Source organism: Cherax quadricarinatus, chromosome 30, assembly GCF_038502225.1.
Source record: "Cherax quadricarinatus isolate ZL_2023a chromosome 30, ASM3850222v1, whole genome shotgun sequence".
Lineage (NCBI taxonomy): Eukaryota > Metazoa > Arthropoda > Malacostraca > Decapoda > Parastacidae > Cherax > Cherax quadricarinatus.
Window position 1 is genome coordinate 12482447 of NC_091321.1, and position 20762 is coordinate 12503208.

The 20762-nt window shown below is 41.1% G+C and overlaps 1 protein-coding gene across 2 annotated transcripts in view; it reads right to left on the minus strand.

The window, feature by feature from the left end:
- Nucleotides 1-9388: 9388 nt before the first annotated feature.
- Nucleotides 9389-20762, minus strand: part of LOC128692491 (uncharacterized) — a 79198-nt gene continuing 67824 nt past the window's right edge. The window contains exons 5-6 of one of the 2 annotated variants that reach the window (XR_011392609.1): nt 13569-19080; nt 9389-13269 (exon numbers count right to left, since the gene is read on the minus strand). Coding sequence is in view for 1 of the 2 variants with exons in the window: in XM_070089913.1 (XP_069946014.1) it covers nt 17689-19080 (1392 nt within the window). In the remaining variant the exon portion in view is untranslated. Of the gene's footprint in view, nt 19081-20762 lie in introns of both variants that reach the window. The other variant, XM_070089913.1, reaches the window with a different exon arrangement.

Consider the following 20762-nt stretch of genomic DNA (forward strand, 5'->3'; position numbering starts at 1 on the left):
TGATTTTAAGCAGAAGCGTGCGATTGCTCGCCGTGTCATCCGTGACGCTAAACGCACTTGCTGGCGAGATTATGTCTCCACCATCACCTCTGCTTCCTCTATGAGTGCAGTCTGGAAAAAAGTTCGCTGCCCCTGTTTACTCCGTCCCTTCTCTCTTCGCCTTCATTCGCTCTTCGTCTTCTCTTCAATTACCACCTTTCTATGTTCATGTAGCATATCACTTTTCCCTACCCCCCTGGGAAGTTCCAGCTGTTCGAGTCTGTTCTTTCTCTCTCCCTTGCTCGAAAGCCCAACTGTCTACGGTCGCTTCCCGCTCTCTCTTTCTTGACCACTTTCACTCTCATTCTCATGTCATTGCTGTGTACACAGATGGCTCTAAGTCTTCTGACGGCGTAGGATTTGCAGCAGTGTTTCCGGACAGCGTCGTACGAGGGCATTTACTATCTTCGGCTAGTATTTTTACTGCTGAATTGTATGCGATCCTTGCAGCACTTATCCGTATTGCATCTATGCCTGTGTTATCATTTGTGGTTGTCTCAGACTCCCTTAGTGCTTTACAGGCTATAGAGAAATTTGATACACCTCACCCCTTAGTCCTCCGTATCCAACTTTGGCTACGCCGCATTTTTACCAAGCATAAAGATATTGTTTTTTGTTGGGTCCCTGGTCATGTTGACGTACAGGACAATGGACAGGCAGACACTGCTGCGCGGCCAGCAGTATATGACCTACCAGTTTCATATAGAGGTATTCCATTTACGGACTATTTTGCTGCAATATCTTCCCACCTTCACACCTGTTGGCAACACCGTTGGTCTACTATGCTCGGCAACAAACTTCAATCTCTTAAACCAAGTATAGGTTACTGGCCGTCTTCTTATCACCAGTGTCGAGGTTGGGAGACTACTCTCTCCCGTCTTCGCATTGGCCATACTCGTCTTACTCATGGATATCTCATGGAGAGGCGCCCTGCTCCTCTCTGTGAGAATTGCCAAGCTCCATTATCAGTCAGCTACATTCTGTTGGACTGCCCACTTTATCAACGAGCACTCAGAATTTATCTCCGTCATCGTCTTCGCTCCGCTGCTCTCTCTTTACCTTCCCTTCTCACTGATGGACCCACCTTTCATCTGGACTCTCTCATTGACTTTTTGACAACAACTGACTTACTTCACAAATTCTCTTCTTCAAGGGGGGCTCCTTGGCGTGGTGAAGAGGCTCTTGGTCTGAGGAATTAGCCCTGTCGGTCTTCTTCCTCAGACTGAACCTAATTACCCCCCATTCTCCCCTCCCCTATCCCATCCTCCCCTTTTTCCATTCCTCCTCCTCCTCCTCACCCCTCCATTTTGCCCTTCCTCTTTTTGGCCTTTGGGATTTCTCCCACAGGCACGCTAGTTCCTAGGTAGGGGAAAGGACACCGGGGTCCATCTCATTCCGTTGAGGTTCTTGGCGGTGGCGTAGTTTGCCGTGGAATCTGGATTGCCTGGGGATGTCCCGATCCCTCTCCGGTATCCCGGAGTGGCTTTGGGTGTCTTTCGGGCGACGGGTGTATCTCTGGAAGCCACCTTTCGGATGCCGGGGGTGGTGGCCGAAGGAGGTAGGCTTTGTGGCGGATATCCGGCCGCCCTCTCTTTTGTCCACCGAGGTAGCTCGGCAGATGTGAGGTTGCTATCCCGGATTGCTGGTTTACTGGCATGAAGGGTAGGGTATGGCTCGGGTTCCATGCTGCATCTGCGCTACTAGCAGTGCTGAGGTCCTCTTGGGCGCGGAGGGAGATTTCCGGCCCTTTCATTCCTCCTGGGAACTATTCCTCCCCGCTCCCCCCTTTTTTTATTCTTTTTTTTTATTTTTCTTTTCTTTTCTTTTCTTTTTTTTTTTTTTTCTTAAAAACAAAAAGCAAAGGAGTAACCTAACCATGGCAGCCCTAGTCCATGAACCCACTGCCCCCGGGCCCCTTCTTGATACCGCACCCCATTCTGACCCTGCCTTGTGTTTAGACCACTCTTCGGACACTCCTGATGCCCCTGTACCTCTTGCTGGTGCTGTTTCCTCACCCGCTTCAGGTACCGGGGCTTCGACTGACTCCTTCGATTTGTCTGAACTCCGCTCTCCTTTGACTATGCTTCCGGCTTCTCCTGCCACGGTACGGCAATTTTCAAATCGCCCGCCCATTTCACGCTGGACCAACTCCGGTCCTCCTCCTAAACGCCAACGTCAATCTCCTGATGATGCTCCTTCGTTACCTTCCCATTCTACTCGGAAAAGACTGACACGTCAAGCACTCCCTCTCCACGCTCAGTTTCGGACCACACAATGGACTAAATTCTTTACTTTAAGACCGACTTCTTCTTCTGCCTACCTTTCTGACCATAGTATTGGCAAAGCGCTCCTGCGTCATGTTGGTAGAGATATTTCATTTCATGCTCTCAAGAGCGGTATGCACATCGTCACTGTCCAGAATGCTACCCAAGCTCATGATCTTTCTCACCTTTCGAATATCGATACTACTCCTATCACTATTGAAAAACATCTTTCTCTCAATTCTTGTAGTGGTACTGTCATTCTGCCCCATACCATAGTCCAACAGAATTTCCAGTCATGTGGCAATGACATTTTTGAACAGCTGGAACTCCAGGATCTCCCAATCCTCAAAGTAGACACTTATGTCCTTCCTGCCCGGGGGCGGAGACGTTACCCTTGCAATGTGGCTCGTTTAACTTTTGACATCCGAGAACTCCCGTCCTCTGTATATGTCGCGGGACATCGGTTACAAGTTTGAAAGGTGATACCTACACCGCAACAATGTAGAAATTGCTGGCGTTTTGGTCACCCAGCGAAATATTGCAGATCTATGGCCGAATGCCCAGTCTGTGGTGCCGACAACCATTCTAATACATCTTGCAGTCAACCTCCATCTTGCCTTAATTGTAATGAAGCTCGCCCTTCGTACTCCCGCCGTTGCCAGGTCTACTTAAATGAACGTGAAATCCGTTGCCTCAAAGAGGCAGAAGGTCTCCCTTATGCTATGGCAGTTACTCATCTCCGCCTCCAAGGGAGACTACCCCGTGTTTCTTATTCTTGTGTTTCCAAACATCCCCCCACTTCTGGGGTCCCATCTTCTGCAGCCTCCTCTGTTATTACCCCTCCCATAGCCACTACGGCATCTAATCCTTTTGCTGTCCTTGGCTCTGACATCCCGACTACAACTCAGTCTGTTCTCACATCTTCGCTTCCTTCCTCACAAGCCCCAGTATCGACAAGACCTCGTACGACACCTAATACCAATCGCCCCTCTACTCAGAAGTCCAAAAAAATCCACATTGCTCAAATCTTCTTTGCCCCTTCCTTCCCTTCTCCCACCTCCACACTTTACCTTTCCAGTCTCTGTACCTAGTTCTTCCCCTCTCTCTGGCTCTATTACAAGTGTGGAGATTCACCCTCCTCCTCTTACTATGCCTTCCACCCCCGTCCCCTCCCAAGTTTCTCCCTCTTCTGCCACCTCCCAGGTTTCTGCCTCTTCTGTCCCCCCCCCCCCACACTTCATCTCCAGTCCCTTACACTCTTCCCTCCCCCTCTACTTTGGTACAGTCCATTACTGTCCCAATCTTTACTCACCCTCCTCCTTCTATCTCCAATATGGTCTCCCATACATCTTTGAATTCAGAAACACTTGAAGCCATTTCAGAATATATTGCAGAGACTAAACCTTCAATTGACGCTGATTCACTTCCTGTTCCTTCTCTTCCCTCTCCTCCATCTTCACAACCCCATTCTTCGCAACGCTCCGTTCCTTCGCTACTTGAACGTCTTCCAATGCCACCACACGTTGACTTTTCTAACCCCTCTAGTCCGTAGGTGCCTTTACCTACAGATTCCTGGTATTTTCTTCATCGCCAATCATGGCCTATTTACAGTGGAATATCCGCGGCCTCGGGTAATCGGGGTGAGCTTCAGATGTTGCTTTCCAGGTTTTCCCCTGTTGGTGCTTGCTTACAAGAACCAAAATTACACTCGGCTGTTTTCCAACCTATCTCAGGCTATAATTTATGGTATTCTTCGGATCCTTTCTCAGATGGGACCTTTAATGAAAGTGCCCTTCTTCTACGCAATGATATTCCGTACTGTCAACTATTTGTCCATACCTCGCTGCATTACACTGCAGCCCGTATCCACTTGAATAAGTGGTTTACAATATGTTCTTTATATCTCTCTCCTTCTCGGGCATTTTCTATCCCAGACTTTGCCTTTCTTGTTTCATCCTTACCGCCACCACTTCTGTTACTTGGTGATTTTAATGCCCACCATTTCCTCTGGGGGGGGGGGTCTCATTGTGACTCACGTGGCATCCAGTTGGAGGCTTTTCTCGCCTCTCACCCCCTCCATGTTTTAAATACGGGTACTCCCACCCATTTTGATCCTCGTACTCATACTCTCTCTTGCATCGATCTATCAGTCTGCTCTTCCTCCACTGCACTAGACTTCACCTGGTGTGTTCTACCAGACTTACATGACAGCGATCATTCTTACTTCTCCTTCCTATTCACCACCTTTCCGTAGCCCTCGCTGCCAATTTGATCGGGCAAATTGGGATCTTTACTCACACCTCACTGCTTTTAGTGAGGTTCCTTCTTCATCCTCCATTGATGAGCTCCTACACATCTTCTCGACGTCAGTTTATACCGCAGCTTCTCATTCTATACCCCAAACCTCAGGCAGGCATTCTCAGAAGTGCGTGCCTTGGTGGTCTCCTGCTTGTGCTCGTGCAGTACGTTTGAAACGTGCTGCATGGGGCAGGTACTGGTACAATAGAACCACTGAGAGACTTCTTGATTTTAAGCAGAAGCGTGCAATCGCTCACCGTGTCATCCGTGAAGCTAAACGCACTTGTTGGCGAGACTATGTTTCCACCATCACCTCTGCTTCTTCTATGAGTGCAGTCTGGAAAAAAGTGAGGAAATTGAGTGGTAAATACTCTCCTGACCCGGCTCCTGTTCTACGGGTCGCTGGTGTTGATGTAGCAAACCCTTTCAACGTTGCCATTGAACTTGGCACACATCTGGTCCATATTTCCCGAGGGCTCCATCTATGCCCCTCGTTTCTTTCTTCAAAGTCTGCCAGAGAGTTAGTACCCTTGGACTTTTCTTCTCTCAGAGAAGAACAGTATAATGTACCTTTTACACTTCAAGAACTGGAGGCAACGCTCTCAGCTTGCCGATCATCGGCAGCTGGGCCTGACGACATTCATATTCGTATGTTACAACATTTACATCGGTCAGCCCTTGTAGTCCTCTTACACCTCTTCAATCTTATTTGGGCACAAGGAGTTCTACCCCAGCTGTGGAAATCTGCCATTGTTCTCCCTTTCCGCAAACCGGGTACTACAGGACATGATGCCTCCCACTATCATCCCATCGCTCTTACTAGTGCAGTTTGCAAAGTGATGGAACGTCTCGTAAATCGACGTTTAATGTGGTATTTAGAGACACACAACAGTCTCTCCGCTAGTCAATATGGCTTTCGTAGGGGTCGTTCTACCATAGACCCCTTACTACGCTTGGATACGTATGTTCGTAATGCCTTTGTGAATAATCACTCAGTTATTGCCATATTTTTTGACCTAGAGAAGGCATATGACACAACTTGGAGGTACAGTGGACCCCCGCATACTGCACGCATTGCATACCGTACAATCCGCATACCGTTTGCTTTTTTCGCAAAAATTTTGCCTCGCATACCGCCCAAAAACCCGCTCTTCATCCGAGACGCGTCCAATGTGCGGCCTGAGCCACGCTCACATGTTCCGCCAGTGGCATTGTTTACCAGCCAGCCTCCGCAGTAACATCCAAGCATACAATCGGAACATTTCGTATTATTACAGTGTTTTTGGCGATTTTTTCTGGAAAATAAGTGACCATGGGCCCCAAGAAAGCTTCTAGTGCCAACCCTACAGCAATAAGGGTGAGAATTACTATAGAGATGAAGAAAAAGATCATTGATAAGTATGAAAGTGGAGTGCGTGTCTCCGAGCTGGCCAGGTTGTATAATAAACCCCAATCAACCATCGCTACTATTGGTGGTACAGCTGCTGCTGCTGCTGCACTGTCAGCTGCTGCTGCTGTTGTACCACCGTCAGCTGCTGCAGTACCATCTGCTGCTGCTGTAACATCGTCTGCTGCTGCTGTAGCATCGTCTGCTGCTGCTGTAGCATCATCTGTTGCTGCTGTAGCATCGTCTGTTGCTGCTGTAGCATCGTCTGCTGCTGTTGTACCACCGTCAGCTGCTGCTGCTGCTGTAGCACCGTTGTTGGTGTGGCTTATTGAGAATACCAAGAAACAATTAACCCCAGAGGATTTGCCACCCAGGATAACCCAAAAAAGTCAGTGTCATCGAAGACTGTCTAACTTATTTCCATTGGGGTCCTTAATCTTGTCTCCCAGGATGCAACCCACACCAGTCGACTAACACCCAGGTGAACAGGGAAAAATGCCTGGAACTAGTGCTCATATTGGTGAATTTAAAGCCAGCAAAGGTTGGTTTGAGAGATTTAAGAATCGTAGTGGCATACAGTGTGATAAGGCCTGTTCTGGAAGAAAATGCCAAACAGGACCTACAGTACTCAGGAGGAAAAGGCACTCCCAGGACACAGTGTCTCATCAGTCATTGCTGCATCTTCAATAAAGGTAAGTGTCATTTATTCTTCATTTAGTAGAGTAGTACATGCACAATATATATTGTGCATGTACTACTCTACTATTGTGCATGTATCCTTGTCTTTGTGTGTAGGAAAATGTATATTTCATGTGGTAAAATTTTTTTTTTCATACTTTTGGGTGTCTTGCACGGATTAATTTGATTTCCATTATTTCTTATGGGGAAAATTCATTCGCATACCGAACATTTCGCATAACAATCAGCCCTCTTGCACGGATTAAAGTCGCTATGCGGGGGTCCACTGTATAATATTTTGGCCCAGGCCCATTCCTTAGGCCTCCGAGGCAATCTACCATCCTTCCTTAAGAACTTTTTAACTGACAGACATTTCTGTGTTCGAGTCAACAATGTTCTTTCCCCGGACTTCGTCCAAGCTGAAGGTGTCCCTCAGGGATGTGTTCTAAGCACAACACTTTTTCTCCTTGCTATAAATGATTTGGCCTCTGTTCTTCCACCCAATATTTGGTCATCACTCTATGTTGATGACTTCGCTATTGCTTGTGCAGGCGCTGACTGTCACCTTATTGCAGTTTCTCTCCAGCATGCGGTCGACCGTGTTTCCACTTGGGCCACCACACATGGGTTTAAATTTTCAAGTACCAAAACTCACCAAATTACTTTCACTAGACGCTCTGTTATCTCCGATCATCCTTTGTATCTCTATGGCTCCCGTATCCCCGAACGTGATACAGTCAGGTTTCTAGGCCTTCTCTTTGACCGTCGGTTATCCTGGAAACCTCACATTACCTCTCTGAAGGCAACTTGTCACAGCCGGCTAAACCTTCTTAAAACCCTTGCTCATCTTTCCTGGGAAGCTGATCGTCGAACTCTGCTTCGCCTACATTCATCCCTCGTTTTATCGAAACTCGATTATGGTGACCAGATTTATTCCGCGGCCTCTCCTGCTACTCTCTCTAGCCTTAACTCTATCCATCACCAAGGATTACGTTTGTGCCTTGGTGCTTTTCGCTCTTCCCCTGTTGAGAGCCTCTATACAGAAGCGAATGTTCCATCCTTGTCTGATCGCCGTGATGCCCATTGCCTTCGCTACTATGTACGCTCTCACGATCTCCACAATCCTTCCATTTATAGAATGGTCACCGATATTAGTAGACATTCTTTATTCGTTCGCCGCCCCTGTTTGCTCCGTCCCTTTTCTCTTCGCCTACATTCACTCTTGTCTTCCCTTCAGTTACCACCTTTATATGTTCATGTAGCATCTCACTTTTCCCTACCCCCCTGGGAAGTTCCAGCTGTTCGGGTCTGTTCTTTCTCACTCCCTTGCTCGAAAGCTCAACTGCCTACTGTGGCTTCCCGCTCTCTTTTTCTTGATCACTTCCACTCCCATTCTCATGCCACCGCTGTGTACACAGATGGCTCTAAGTCTTCAGACGGCGTCGGATTCGCAGCAGTGTTTCCGGACAGCGTCGTGCGGGGGCTTCTACTATCTTCAGCTAGCATTTTTACTGCTGAACTGTATGCCATTCTTGCAGCACTTATTCGTATCGCATCTATGCCTGTGTCATCATTTGTAGTAGTCTCAGACTCCCTTAGTGCTCTACAGGCTATACGAAAATTTGATAAATCTCATCCCCTAGTTCTCCGTATCCAACTTTGGCTATGCCGTATCTCTTCCAAACATAAAGATATTGTTTTTTGTTGCGTCTCTGGTCATGTCGACGTACAGGGCAATGAACAGGCAGACACTGCTGCGCGGTCAGCAGTACATGACCTACCGATTTCCTATCAAGGTGTTACATTTCTGGACTATTTTGCTGCAATAGCTACCCACCTTCGCACCCGTTGGCAACAACGTTGGTCAACTCTGCTCGGTAACAAACTTCATTCTATTAAACCGAGCATAGGTTACTGGCCGTCTTCTTGTCATCAGTGCCGAGGTTGGGAGACCACTCTCCCGCCTTCGCTTTGGCCACTCGTCTTACTCATGGGTATCTCATGGAGAGGCACCCTGTTCCTCTCTGTGAGCAGTGTCAAGTTCCAGTATCGATTAGCCACATTCTGTTAGACTGCCCTCTCTATCAACGAGCACGCAGAATTTACCTCCAACGTCGTCTTCGTTCTACTACTCTCTCTTTACCTTCCCTTCTTGCTGATGGACCCTCCTTTAATCCTGACTCTCTCATTGACTTCTTGACAACGACTGATTTACTCCACAAACTCTGATGATACTTTTCGCACTCCCCTCAGCCCTTTCTAGTTCAGTCTCTTGCTGCCCTTTACCCTTTCACCATCCACTACCCCGCTGTTATCCGTAACCTATTACTCATCCATCTCCCTTTTGCCACCTGATGCCCTCGCCTCCTTCCTGCCCTGCAGCGCTGTATAGTCCTTGTGGCTTAGCGCTTCTTTTTGATTATAATTCACAAATTCTTATACCTTCAGCCCTTTCTACTTCAATCTCTTGCTACCCTCTACCCCCGTACTATCCCCTGCCCCGCTGTTTTCTGTAAGCTACTGATCATCCCTCCTGCCATCCAATACCCTCGCTTCCTTCCCTACCCTGCAGCGCTGTATAGCCCTTGTGGCTTAGCGCTTCTTTTTGATTATAATAATAATTCTCAGGAGGTTCAAGATAAAAATTTGCTGCATGAACCCATTTTTTAGAAAACATATTTTGTATATTTATCAGCTAATTATGGAGAATAAAAGACAAAAATAAGAGAGAAAACATTTTAAGTGACAAGTAATATTAGTAACAACGTGTTTCAACAGTATTAACATGTTAGAGACTAAGAATGATTGTTAAATAGGAGCCTTGATTGTGCACTATTCAAAGTCCTAACAAGAGAAGGAACCATTAAACATATGCACAGCAATCACAGAGGATCAGGTACAATGTTGTAGTGTCTTCACCCAGCATGATTACTCTTAGCAGGGAACTCTGTATTTAGTGCTATTTTCCACTATTATTTTTTTCCTTTAACACTTAGAGGATGGCTGCGGTCATTTTACTAAATCTATCAACATATGGTTTTCTATGTTTTGACCCTGAATGTACTGAGAATAAAGTTTTATATACTTTTTATCAAGTTTCCTGTTAAATTTTATATAATTCTTTAAATCGTTTTGGTGTTTTGATAACTACAGAGTTCCCCAATTATTCCTAGTATTGAATACTGATATCACTACTGATACTCAGGAAGTGAAATATCCAGGAAGAGCTTTGGCAGTGGGTTTGAACAAATATTTTCAAACTTTGCTGGAATGTCTACACTGGAAAAATATTTTAACCCTTAAACTGTCCAAACATAGATCTTTGTTTTTTTTACGTTCTTTCTTATGGAGAAAATCAAGGTCGGAGTGCTACGCGTGCAAATGTAGATCTACGTTTGGACAGTTTAAGGGTTAAACATCTCATAACAGGAAAAACAACAACAGAATGATTGTTTCATTTTTGGCATTAAAGTTGCAAAAAGTACTCTCATTTTCACAAATCCTTGATAAGAGAAAGCAATGGTAATTTGCTCTTTTGAACTGTTTTATTAGGGTGGTCATCAGTATCTGGAATAACAGTAGTGACACACCAGTACTCGTACCTGTACTATACCGTACTATACTGTATTCTTGTACAGAGGTATGTGTAGTTAAAATGTTGGCCTGCAAGCTTAAACAATACATGAAGTACATTTAAAATTAGAGTATAATATTGCTACAGAGTTCATTAGATATGCTAATACAGATATATTAAAATTCATCTTCCTTTCCAAATATTTAAAACATTCTAGTATCTTGGCATACTTTACAAATTTATTTACATTTACTGGATTTTACCATGCATCTGAGTGAATGTTGTTGCATTTTTTGGCATATGTTATGCTCATTGGTAGATGTGATATCTTTCATTGAATGCACTTCACTTGGTGGATATAATCTTATACGTAATCAGCATTTTCCTAAGTAAATGTTGCACTTAAGTTCTACTTGGTGGATGAAACATGACACCGATATACACTCTGACCATTTAATTAGATACACCTGGGGTAGGGTCTCCTTTTGCCCCCAGAACAACCTGAAGTCTTCATAGCATGGGTTCAACAAGATGCTGGAAACATTCCTTTGAGATCCTGGTCCATGTTGACATAATAGCATCATGCAGTTGCTGCAAATTTGTCAGCTGCACATTCATGCTGCGACTCTCCCATTCCACCACGTCTCAAAGGTTTATGCCAGATTCTGACCCTATCATCTGCATGTCACAGCAGAAACTTTGATTCATGAGATAAGGCAATATTTTTCCAATCTTCAACTGTCCAGATTTGGTGAGCATGTGCCCACTGTAGCCTCCATTCAAGAGTGATTAATTTACATTTATATCCAACATATTTTCTTGTCACTATTACATGAGATGTTAATGAACATATATTACCAAAAGTGATTAATGAACATTTCCCATTTATGCTATCTGTGACTACTTATTTTCCAGTCATTAGGTAGCAAGATGCATTAGTACAAAATATCTGCTCCGTTCACCAGTAGGTATAGTAGCTAATCACTGACAGCCATCATCCAAAATAATCCCTGAACATACTGCAGGATAAATGAGAACTGTACCTCTAACAGTATATGTTAATCATATATTGCTACCCTTATATGTATTATATATATTTACTTTATTACACTTCTAACATCATTTAACTTTCCCTAAACAATTTCAAATGTGCATTATTTGTCATATTGGTCAATAATGTGGATTTACTATTTTATTCAGAATTTCTAATAATTATTAGTAAGCAGAAAATTATAACATTTTGTCATACAAATATTTTTTTAGATTTAAGGAGTATAGATGTTTGTTACAGTCTTCTATGCTTATGTCTTCACCAAAAGGATCAAGATACATGTTATCTTCCAATTATTGTTATAATAACAATCTTCATGTATTACATTATGTTCTAATATATAAGCTAAAAATATATTGCAATTTATATTACTCATATTACTATTTAATTTTTCAGTCCAGCAGTATTCTATAGTAACTGCAAGTTACATACAGGGACAAATTACTTTAGCCCTTAAACTGTCCAAACGTACATATATGTGTGCTCGCATAGCGCTCCGAACGTAGATCTACTTTTTTTTTTTTTCCCACAAAGAATGTAAAATCAAACGTAGATCTACGTTCGGAGCGCTATGTGAGTAAATGTATAGCTATGTTTGGACAGTTTAAGGGTTAGTCTTGTACAGTATCTCACAAACATCACTTATAAAAATAAATCTAAATAACTATAAAGCTTAAGAAAATACTATATATAACCCTTTCACTTTTGGGACCCCTAAATTTAAAAGTACTGATAATGTCAGGGATTCTATTGAAATGGTTGAGAATCTTTTTCTGAACGAAATACATGAAAGTATAAAATTTGATGGAGACTTTTGGAATTGTGCAGGCACAAAGTTGGGAGTTGGGACACAATTTACACATCAGTGGTTTCACTCACTTCCTATTTTAAGCCAATTCCATTGCTCAGTTCAAACAAGGTCTTAGCGATTTTGCTAGTATTCCTTCCGTTCTATCGAATGAGCAAAAGAGCCACTCATTCAATTTTTGGAACTATCCTACAAAGTGCACAGAAGTCAGCAATTTTGCCAATTTGAAACAAAATTAAAAAATTTCAATTTAAAAACAATTCAAAATAAACAAAGCATCCCAGCCACTAAAGCAACATTTCCTCTGTTCATTAATCACATCCTCAGGCTAACTAATTTGAATTCATCATCCTATAAAAGATCAAAAGTTTTTACCTTATTTCTTAGATTTAATAAAACAACCAGGAATGACTGATCATGGTTTAGGGCCATTGCAATAATTAAAGCTAAAAATATATTGCAATTTATATTACTCATAAAACAGATTGGGGAAAGAGGGGGAACCTTGCTCATCCTCAGGAAAATCGTCAAAAATTTAATATTTCTGCCACTTTGAGCCTGATTTCAAGGTACTTCCAATATCATCTCCAGTAGTATCTCTTCTATTCTACCAAATGATACCAAGAAACAGTCAATAAAATCATAAAAACCATTCTAGAAAACACCTCAAATTTACTGTTTTAAAGCAAACCTAAGGTCATAGGCTTACTTTTCCCATCAAATACCACATGGGGGCAGGAATATTTTTTATACTGTGCACATTCACTGCACAGACTCATTCTCTTATGTCTAGGCTAAAATCAGCTCAAAACACAGATCTACATAAGTAATGCTGGTGTCAATAATCTTGATTTACATAAGAGATAGTGAAAGGGTTATATAAAGTAATTGTTAGGTTTAAAGCCTACCGACTGGATGATGGTCATTAAGGCTGCATAACACCTGTACACTGAAAATGAAGAAACTAACCACTTAAATATGGATTTACAAAAACAAATATGTACTACACCTCTCAGTAGACATTACATACAAAACCTGAATTTTTTTTTTCTTTACTGTGAGGCTTGTTAATGTACTGTTTTCACACACTAGGGCAGACAAGATCTTGAGTTATAATATCATGTGTCAAGCGTGCACACGATACTAAAATAATCAAAGTAAGCGCTTAACCTGAAAGAATAAAATTAGAAAAACTTATGCTAGTACCAGTGTGACTGATCCTTTATACCTAATCCCACATAGTGTAAGATTTAAGTAAATATATTTTCCTGCACTTTTAACTACATATACTGCACTACAGTATACATATGGGTTAAATATTACTCAAATTATTTACCATGTCTGAGTAATGGATGACTAGTGAATGCTCAAAATACATTCTCTAAATACTTTATTTTAATTATTTATCAGCTATAGCAATTTTCTTTGGTGCTGATTAACTTTCAAGTAAGAAGCTTTATCAAACATACCTTGATTCTGGTGAGGGGGCTCTTCATCCAAGGAATTGTATCTATCCTTCCCATGGATTGAAGCTGATTGCTTTCCATTTCCCAGGTGTTGTATTACCTCCAGCTTTAGTATGTCTGTGATTACACTAATAATCTTCTAGATACTGTAAAACTAACTATAAAATCAGATTATGAATTTTCCAGGAAATAGGTACAAAGTTAATCTGAATCACCTTAAAATATGGGGAGTTCAAGAAACAGCAGTTCAAAAACAAGCAGTTCTGAAAATATATCCAATACTATATATGGGAGCAAAATTGTAATCACACAAATTTACATAAGCAAAAAATCTGAATGATTAATTATGATACAAAATTATATAAGCTCAGTTAAGAACGAACTAGAATTTTGATTATTCAAAAACAAGGTATGCAGATTTTAAGTTACCCTAGGTTACATCATTATTATACATTTATGGGTGAGTGCTAAACCTGTAGGGTTCATACAACACCTGGGGGAAATGGAAGGCATTTAGACTCGCTTCAAGAAATTGAAGCACAGTTCTAATTCCATAGATCAGTGGCCCCTCACCAGGATTAAGAAACCTCCCTTGAGGAGACCCAAAGTAATAAGTCTAAAACACTCAAGAATAAGCCAACTATACAATAGTTTTGAAAGACAAAGCATTCATAATCTTAAAAAAAAAAATAGGTTCTGTTATCTATAATATGACCCTACTTATATACCAGTAACTAAATTTTAGCTCATTTTAAATACTGGGAATTATCAACAGATCCCGTCTTCAAAAGGGAACAAAACACGTACCTCCAGGAAATTCCTGATCAGCCAGGCTGATGCTGGACTGTATACTTTTAGCACACAGGCCATCAACCATGAAGCTTGATCTGGGACCAGGCTTCAGGAAGTAATGACCCATGGAACAACAAAGCCAGAAGTCAACAATATCCAGCACCCACTTAAATCAAAATACTACTGCAAAATTTTAAAATACATCTGGTTAAATTTGTAGGAGATAAGGGGACCAATGATGAATTATAGATTTTCCATGATGAAGCCACTAAAGCTATTAGTCATGGGGTAAAAAACCTTTGAACAGTAAAATCTTTATCATAGGAGTCTCTTTATGGATAAGATATGTTTCATACCATGTCAGCTGTACTAAGCTCATTCAACCTATTAACACAATTCTACATAAGAATCTTCAGTACATTTTGCAAACACCACCAATTACATATGAAACTGCCAAGTGAAATGAGACATCACATACAGTAACAGTGAATTCACTTTTAAGTAAAGCCCCTTATAAAGCCAGGGTAACTTGTATAACTTGTATTTCCTTTCATCATACATCATTAAAGTGGCAAGTTCAGTATCTGCTGATACTAAACCAATTGGGGTGGAAACCAGTGATATAGCCAGGTTCTAAAGTTAGAAGAGGAGCACAAAAAATGGCACCATGACACACCAAATAATTTTAAATTCATTATACATTTTTATTTTGTTTTTAAAATCAAAACACAAGGAAGACACAGTTTTAAATAAAGTACATAATTGTTATTTTGTTTTTAAAATCAAAACATAAAAATTTTTTACAGTAAGCTCATAAATCTCAAAATAATAATTTTTTTAACACATCAGCTGTTTCCCTCCATGGCAGGGTAACCCAAAAATAAAAAAAAAAAACTTTCATCATTCAACACTTTCACCATCACTCATACATAATCACTGTCTTTACAGAGGGGCCCTGATATGACAGTTCAGATGTCACTCCAAACAGCCAATATCACAAACCCCTTCTTTAAAGTGCAGGCACTGCTTCCCACCTCCATGACTCAAGTTCAGCTAACCAGTTTCCCTGAATCCCTTCACAAACATTACTCTGCCACACCCCAACAAGCTTGTCAGGCTCCAAAAACCATTTGTCTCCATTCACTCCTAACACGCTCACACATGCTGCATGTTCAAGCCCCTTGCACGGAAAACTTTTTACCCCATCCCGCCATCCTTTCTTAGGATGACCTCTACCCCTCCACTCCAGATTTATACACCCTCCAATATATTTTGATCCATCCTCTAAATGACCAAACCACCTCAACAACCCCTCTTCAGCCCTCTGAATCATACTTTTAATAACTCCACACCCCCTCCTAATTTCCACACTATAAATTCCTTGTATAATATTTACACCACACATTGCCCTTAGACAAGACATTGCCACTGCCTCCAGCCTCCTTGTTGCAGCACTTACAACCCATGCTTCACACTCACATAAGTGTCAGTACCACTATACTCTTGTACGTTCCCTTCTTTGCCTCTATGGATAATGTTTTTTGTCTCCACAGATACCTCAATGCTCAACTCACCTTTTTTCCTTGATCACTTCTATGGTTAATCACATCCTTCATAAAACCATCTGCTGACAAGCCTACTCCCAAATATCTGAACACATTCACTTTTTCCATACTTCCTCCCTCCAATGTGATATCCAATTTTTCTTTACTTAACTCATTTGATGCCCCTCATCACCTTGCTCTTTTCTATGTTCACTTTCAACTTTCCTCCTTTACACATGCTCCCAAACTCGTCCACAACGAGCTAGACAAAGAAGAACCTGAAGAAAAATTTAACATTGCAATAGTTATGTGAGCAGTTCCATATTATTGGTAAAGTTGCAGATTTTTTCACAATTCTAGAAGCACTCAGTGCTGTATAGCCCTTGTGGCTTAACACTTCTTTTTGATTATAATAATAATAATCTAGAAGCACTGCTCTGAAATGAGGTCTAGAGCAGCTGATGATGCCTTACCATCAGCTGTGTCAAATACTGAACCTATTGTAACATGAGATTTCCTTGTAAGTATTGTCTTGATGGCACACATATTATGGGCATTAAAAATGCACATTACAGTATATGTACATGGTATTTTTAACCCAGGATAATCCAAGCAATCCAAACAATGTGCCTTATTTCCATGTTTCAAGAGGAATTACACCCTGACTCAATTGTAATATCATAAGATTTCCTTGTATATAGTTTTTGAGGAGAAAAGCAATCAAAAGAAATAAGGGGAAAACAATTATTTGCATGAATTTATATTGTATATTTCAAGTGGAGTTAAGTATCTTCCCATGTTTTGAGTACTAAAAGCATCTTCCCATGTTTTGAGTACTAAAAGCATCTTCCCATGTCTTGAGTGCTAAAACACCTTGAAACACATCTATCAGCATAAGAAACTAGTACGTATGCAGTGTTTGACACTAAAATAATAATAATAATAATAAAAAAAAAAATTGCTTAGTGGAACTGAAACACTGTTGCTCACAGCACATCATTTTTCACCAACTTCAGCATGCCACAAAATGGTAAGTCACTATCAGAATTCCTTCTCCCCTGTCGTATTCTACTTAGAATTTTTTTTTTTAATCCATAAGAAAAAAATTTGCTTTTCATTTTCAAAAATTTGCCACAACACCTGCATTATTTTTATTTTTGGGCATGTTGCATTTAAAGGGTTCATATGGGTGAAAGTAACTAAATGAGGTTATTATTTATGAAAATCATAGTATGCACAGCATTTTAGGTGACTAATACTAATAGCATGCAAATGAGAAATAATGCAAGATGCCAAAAGTACTAAGCAACAATACAATGTTATGGAACTTGAAGTGGGTTATTTTGTAGTCAAAATTTTTATATTCATAAGAATAATGAAAATGACATAACAGTAGATGTACAGTAATACTGTAGTTAATTTAATCAGCTGAAATATAAAGTGATGAAAGTGTAATACTAATGAATCTGGCATTAATAAATGGTTTACATTTTGAAACACTGTACCTAGTTTATGGGATAAAATATAAGACAGTAATGTAAACCACTGGAATGATAATATTATTGATCAATTGGATGTTAAAAATTGTAAAGAAATGTTTTCAAGACTGACTAAGATTAAAAGATTAGAGAATTATTCTGAACTATGGTAAAAATATTCAAGTGTTTATTCAACAAATTTTACATTACTAAGGTTCTGGTATCCTGGTCCCGAACATCTGTTTAATAAATTTGTCATGTACATTAGACTGTATTAGTGGTGAATCTTGCATGCATGCAGCAGTGTGCTTAGAGAAATGGTATGGAGCCATCCAAAGGATGAGCATCAAGACAAGCATGGTGGCCTGGTTGTGGACATGGCTTCCACCCTGGATTCTCTTCATCATTCCACCGCCAATGGGGCTCATGACGAAACATATAGTCACCGTACTGAGCTAGAGCTTTCTTGCCAGGATTCCAAGGACCAGGTAACCAGTTGGAGCCCACACGTACAAAAGAACTGAGGTAGCATGAAGGTGGCATTTTCTTTTCGCTTTTGTTCAGTGTCAAGTTCTTCTGGATTGATTTTGCAACTTTAATTGGTGTTGGGATGTGTCCATGCTGAAGACACACCAGATTGTCTGGATATTTGTTCAGTTTTTCCAGTGTTCCCAATGATGGCATTGTTTTCCTGCCCCATAAATCCAATGCAAATCCCCCCTGACTAGTTGCATAAATATATTTACTTACAACAGATTTATTCCCTTTGTTGGCTTGATCACTAAAGTATGGAGAGAGACCAAGTCGTCTCATCCGTTGTTTATTTCTGATAAACACTTCTGCATCTGAATTTCTATAATATGCATCATCATCAAAATCCCAGGGAAGACCATCTTTAAATTTCAAAGCACCTAAAAGAGTACCAGAGCTAATTTCATATGGTACTCTGTTCTCTTTTGCAATTATATCAACAGTGTTTAACATTTTATTCTTCAGTTTTAAACAACATGGTGGAAGGATGTAATATCTTACTTTAATATTAGCACTACAATCGTAATGTACTTCTCGGCAATTGTACTCAAAACTTGTACCATTGTTAAAGGTAACAAAATTAAGTTCCCATTTCTGTGCCAATTTTCTGTATTGCCTCTTGATAGCCCACAGCTGTGCTCTTGCCTGTTTCCTTTCCTCCTTGGTTACACAGCTTCGGTCTGATTCTCTGTGCTGCTCCTTAGACCTGAGACTTCTTTGCACATGAAACATTACATCTGGACATGTCACTGTCAAGTAACCGTGTCTTTGCAGCCTTAAACTCCAATCAATAACCTGAGATCTGTGAGACATACTTAGATCATATGGCACATCAAGGAGAACCTTAGTTGCTGCTAAGAAAGAAGAAATAGTGACATCACAGAAGAGACAGGCAGCCCTGGAAAACTCATATCCATCTCTAAGAGTGAGACGCGAGTTCCTAATTGTTAAACGTGTGCACGTGTAGTCCCATGACCCATCTCGCCCACGTTCTGAACCACTTACAATGCCTACACCAATAGATCGGAGTCCTAGGGCCACAGAGAGCAACCTTGGAAGATCTAGGTCATCTGTGATGGCAGAAACACCATCCAGGACTAGAACAAAGGGGGTTTTAACAAACTTTGTCAAACTGCGAAGGTCACTTCGCCTCCATTTCTCACACTTCATCTGTGGAAAGAATTCAAAATCAGTGCTAAGAAGATGAGACATTATAGTCATTGATACTATATAATACACTAAATAAAATTTATTATTAAAAAATTATGCTGTAATGTGATAACTTTTCAATACACATTTTAACAGGGAAGCGCTAAACCTGTAGAGTCGTACAGTGCCTAAGGAATGAGCTCTATTTCAGCATCAAGGCAACTCTTTTTGAAAGGATAATTCCTGCACAAATAGCTAAAAATTATGAAGACAGATTCTAGTACAATACAATATTAAATCCTACTGAAAAGACCTCATCAGCTATAAGTGAGCTCCTGAACAAACTGAAGGGCATTCACAAGAACTATGACCTCATTTTACTGCATGTTAGGGATGACAGTTCTATAATCAGCAATTCTCTCTAGCCATAGAGCACCATGAGGGCAGACTCTTTCTTTATGTGGTGTCCTGGGAAACACTGGCTGAGGTTTACCATCCCAGGGCAGCTGAGGCTGCAGAGATGAAATGAACACTACCTCCAAGTGTTTCCCTGCAAATTGAGCTTGCCTCTAAGAGCTTTATTAATTCATGTGCAGCATGATTTTGGTGGAGTGGATAGAGGTAAAAGTGGACTTTTGCTGCAGGAGGAGAGCTAAACTCAGGGTACCCCTATTGTTTTTTAATGGCCCAGTGGTTATAGCACTTACTACAGTACCTCCACTTGTAACTAATTCCATTGTTCTACCACTCAGTATGTGAAGAATAACTTTCTATCATCCTTTCAGTGTTTCCTCAGTTTATTCTCTGATCTCATGTTTTGCCTGTTAATGGTGTCAGGAAGCTTAATCATTTCTTTTGTAGCCTTATATAATCTCAGATGTAGTTACATTATCATGTCTTCTTTTCCTGCCATCAGCCAAAGATGAAACATCCATTGCTTTCAAGCCTTTCTCTATAACCATTTTTTTTACCTTTGGGAGCTAGATTGAACTTTTTCAAGCCTGTCTTTTTTTTTTTTCTCGGGTGTGGACATATGTGAATTTCAGTTTTTCCCATGTCTATCTAAAGGCCATTTTTAAGTTGATCAGTGTTGCAGTGGTTTCTCATTATTTCATTTATGTAATCTGATGATATTATTATTATTATTATAATCAAAAAGAAGCGCTAAGCCACAAGGGCTATACAGCGCTTCAGGGTAGGGAAGGAAGCAAGGGAATTGGATGGCAGAAGGGAGGGGGGATGATCAGCAGGTTACAGAAAACAGCGGGGCAGGGGATAGTACGGGGGTAGAGGGTAGCAAGAGATTCAAGTAGAAAGGGCTGAAAGTATCAGAATTTGTGAAGTAAGTCAGTCGTTGTCAAAAAGTCAATGAGAGAGTCCGGATGAAAGGTGGGTCCATCAGCGAGAAGGGAAGGTAAAGAGAGAGCAGCGGGGCGAAGACGACGACAGAGGTAAATTCTGCGTGCTCGTTGATAAAGTGGGCAGTCCAACAGAATGTGGCTGACTGATAATGGAGCTTGGCAATTCTCACAGAGAGGAGCAAGACGCCTCTCCATGAGATATCCATGAGTAAGACGAGTATGGCCAATGCGAAGACGAGAGAGAGTAGTCTCCCAACCTCGACACTGGTGATAAGAAGACGGCCAGTAACCTATACTCGGTTTAATAGACTGAAGTTTGTTGCCAAGCATAGTAGACCAACG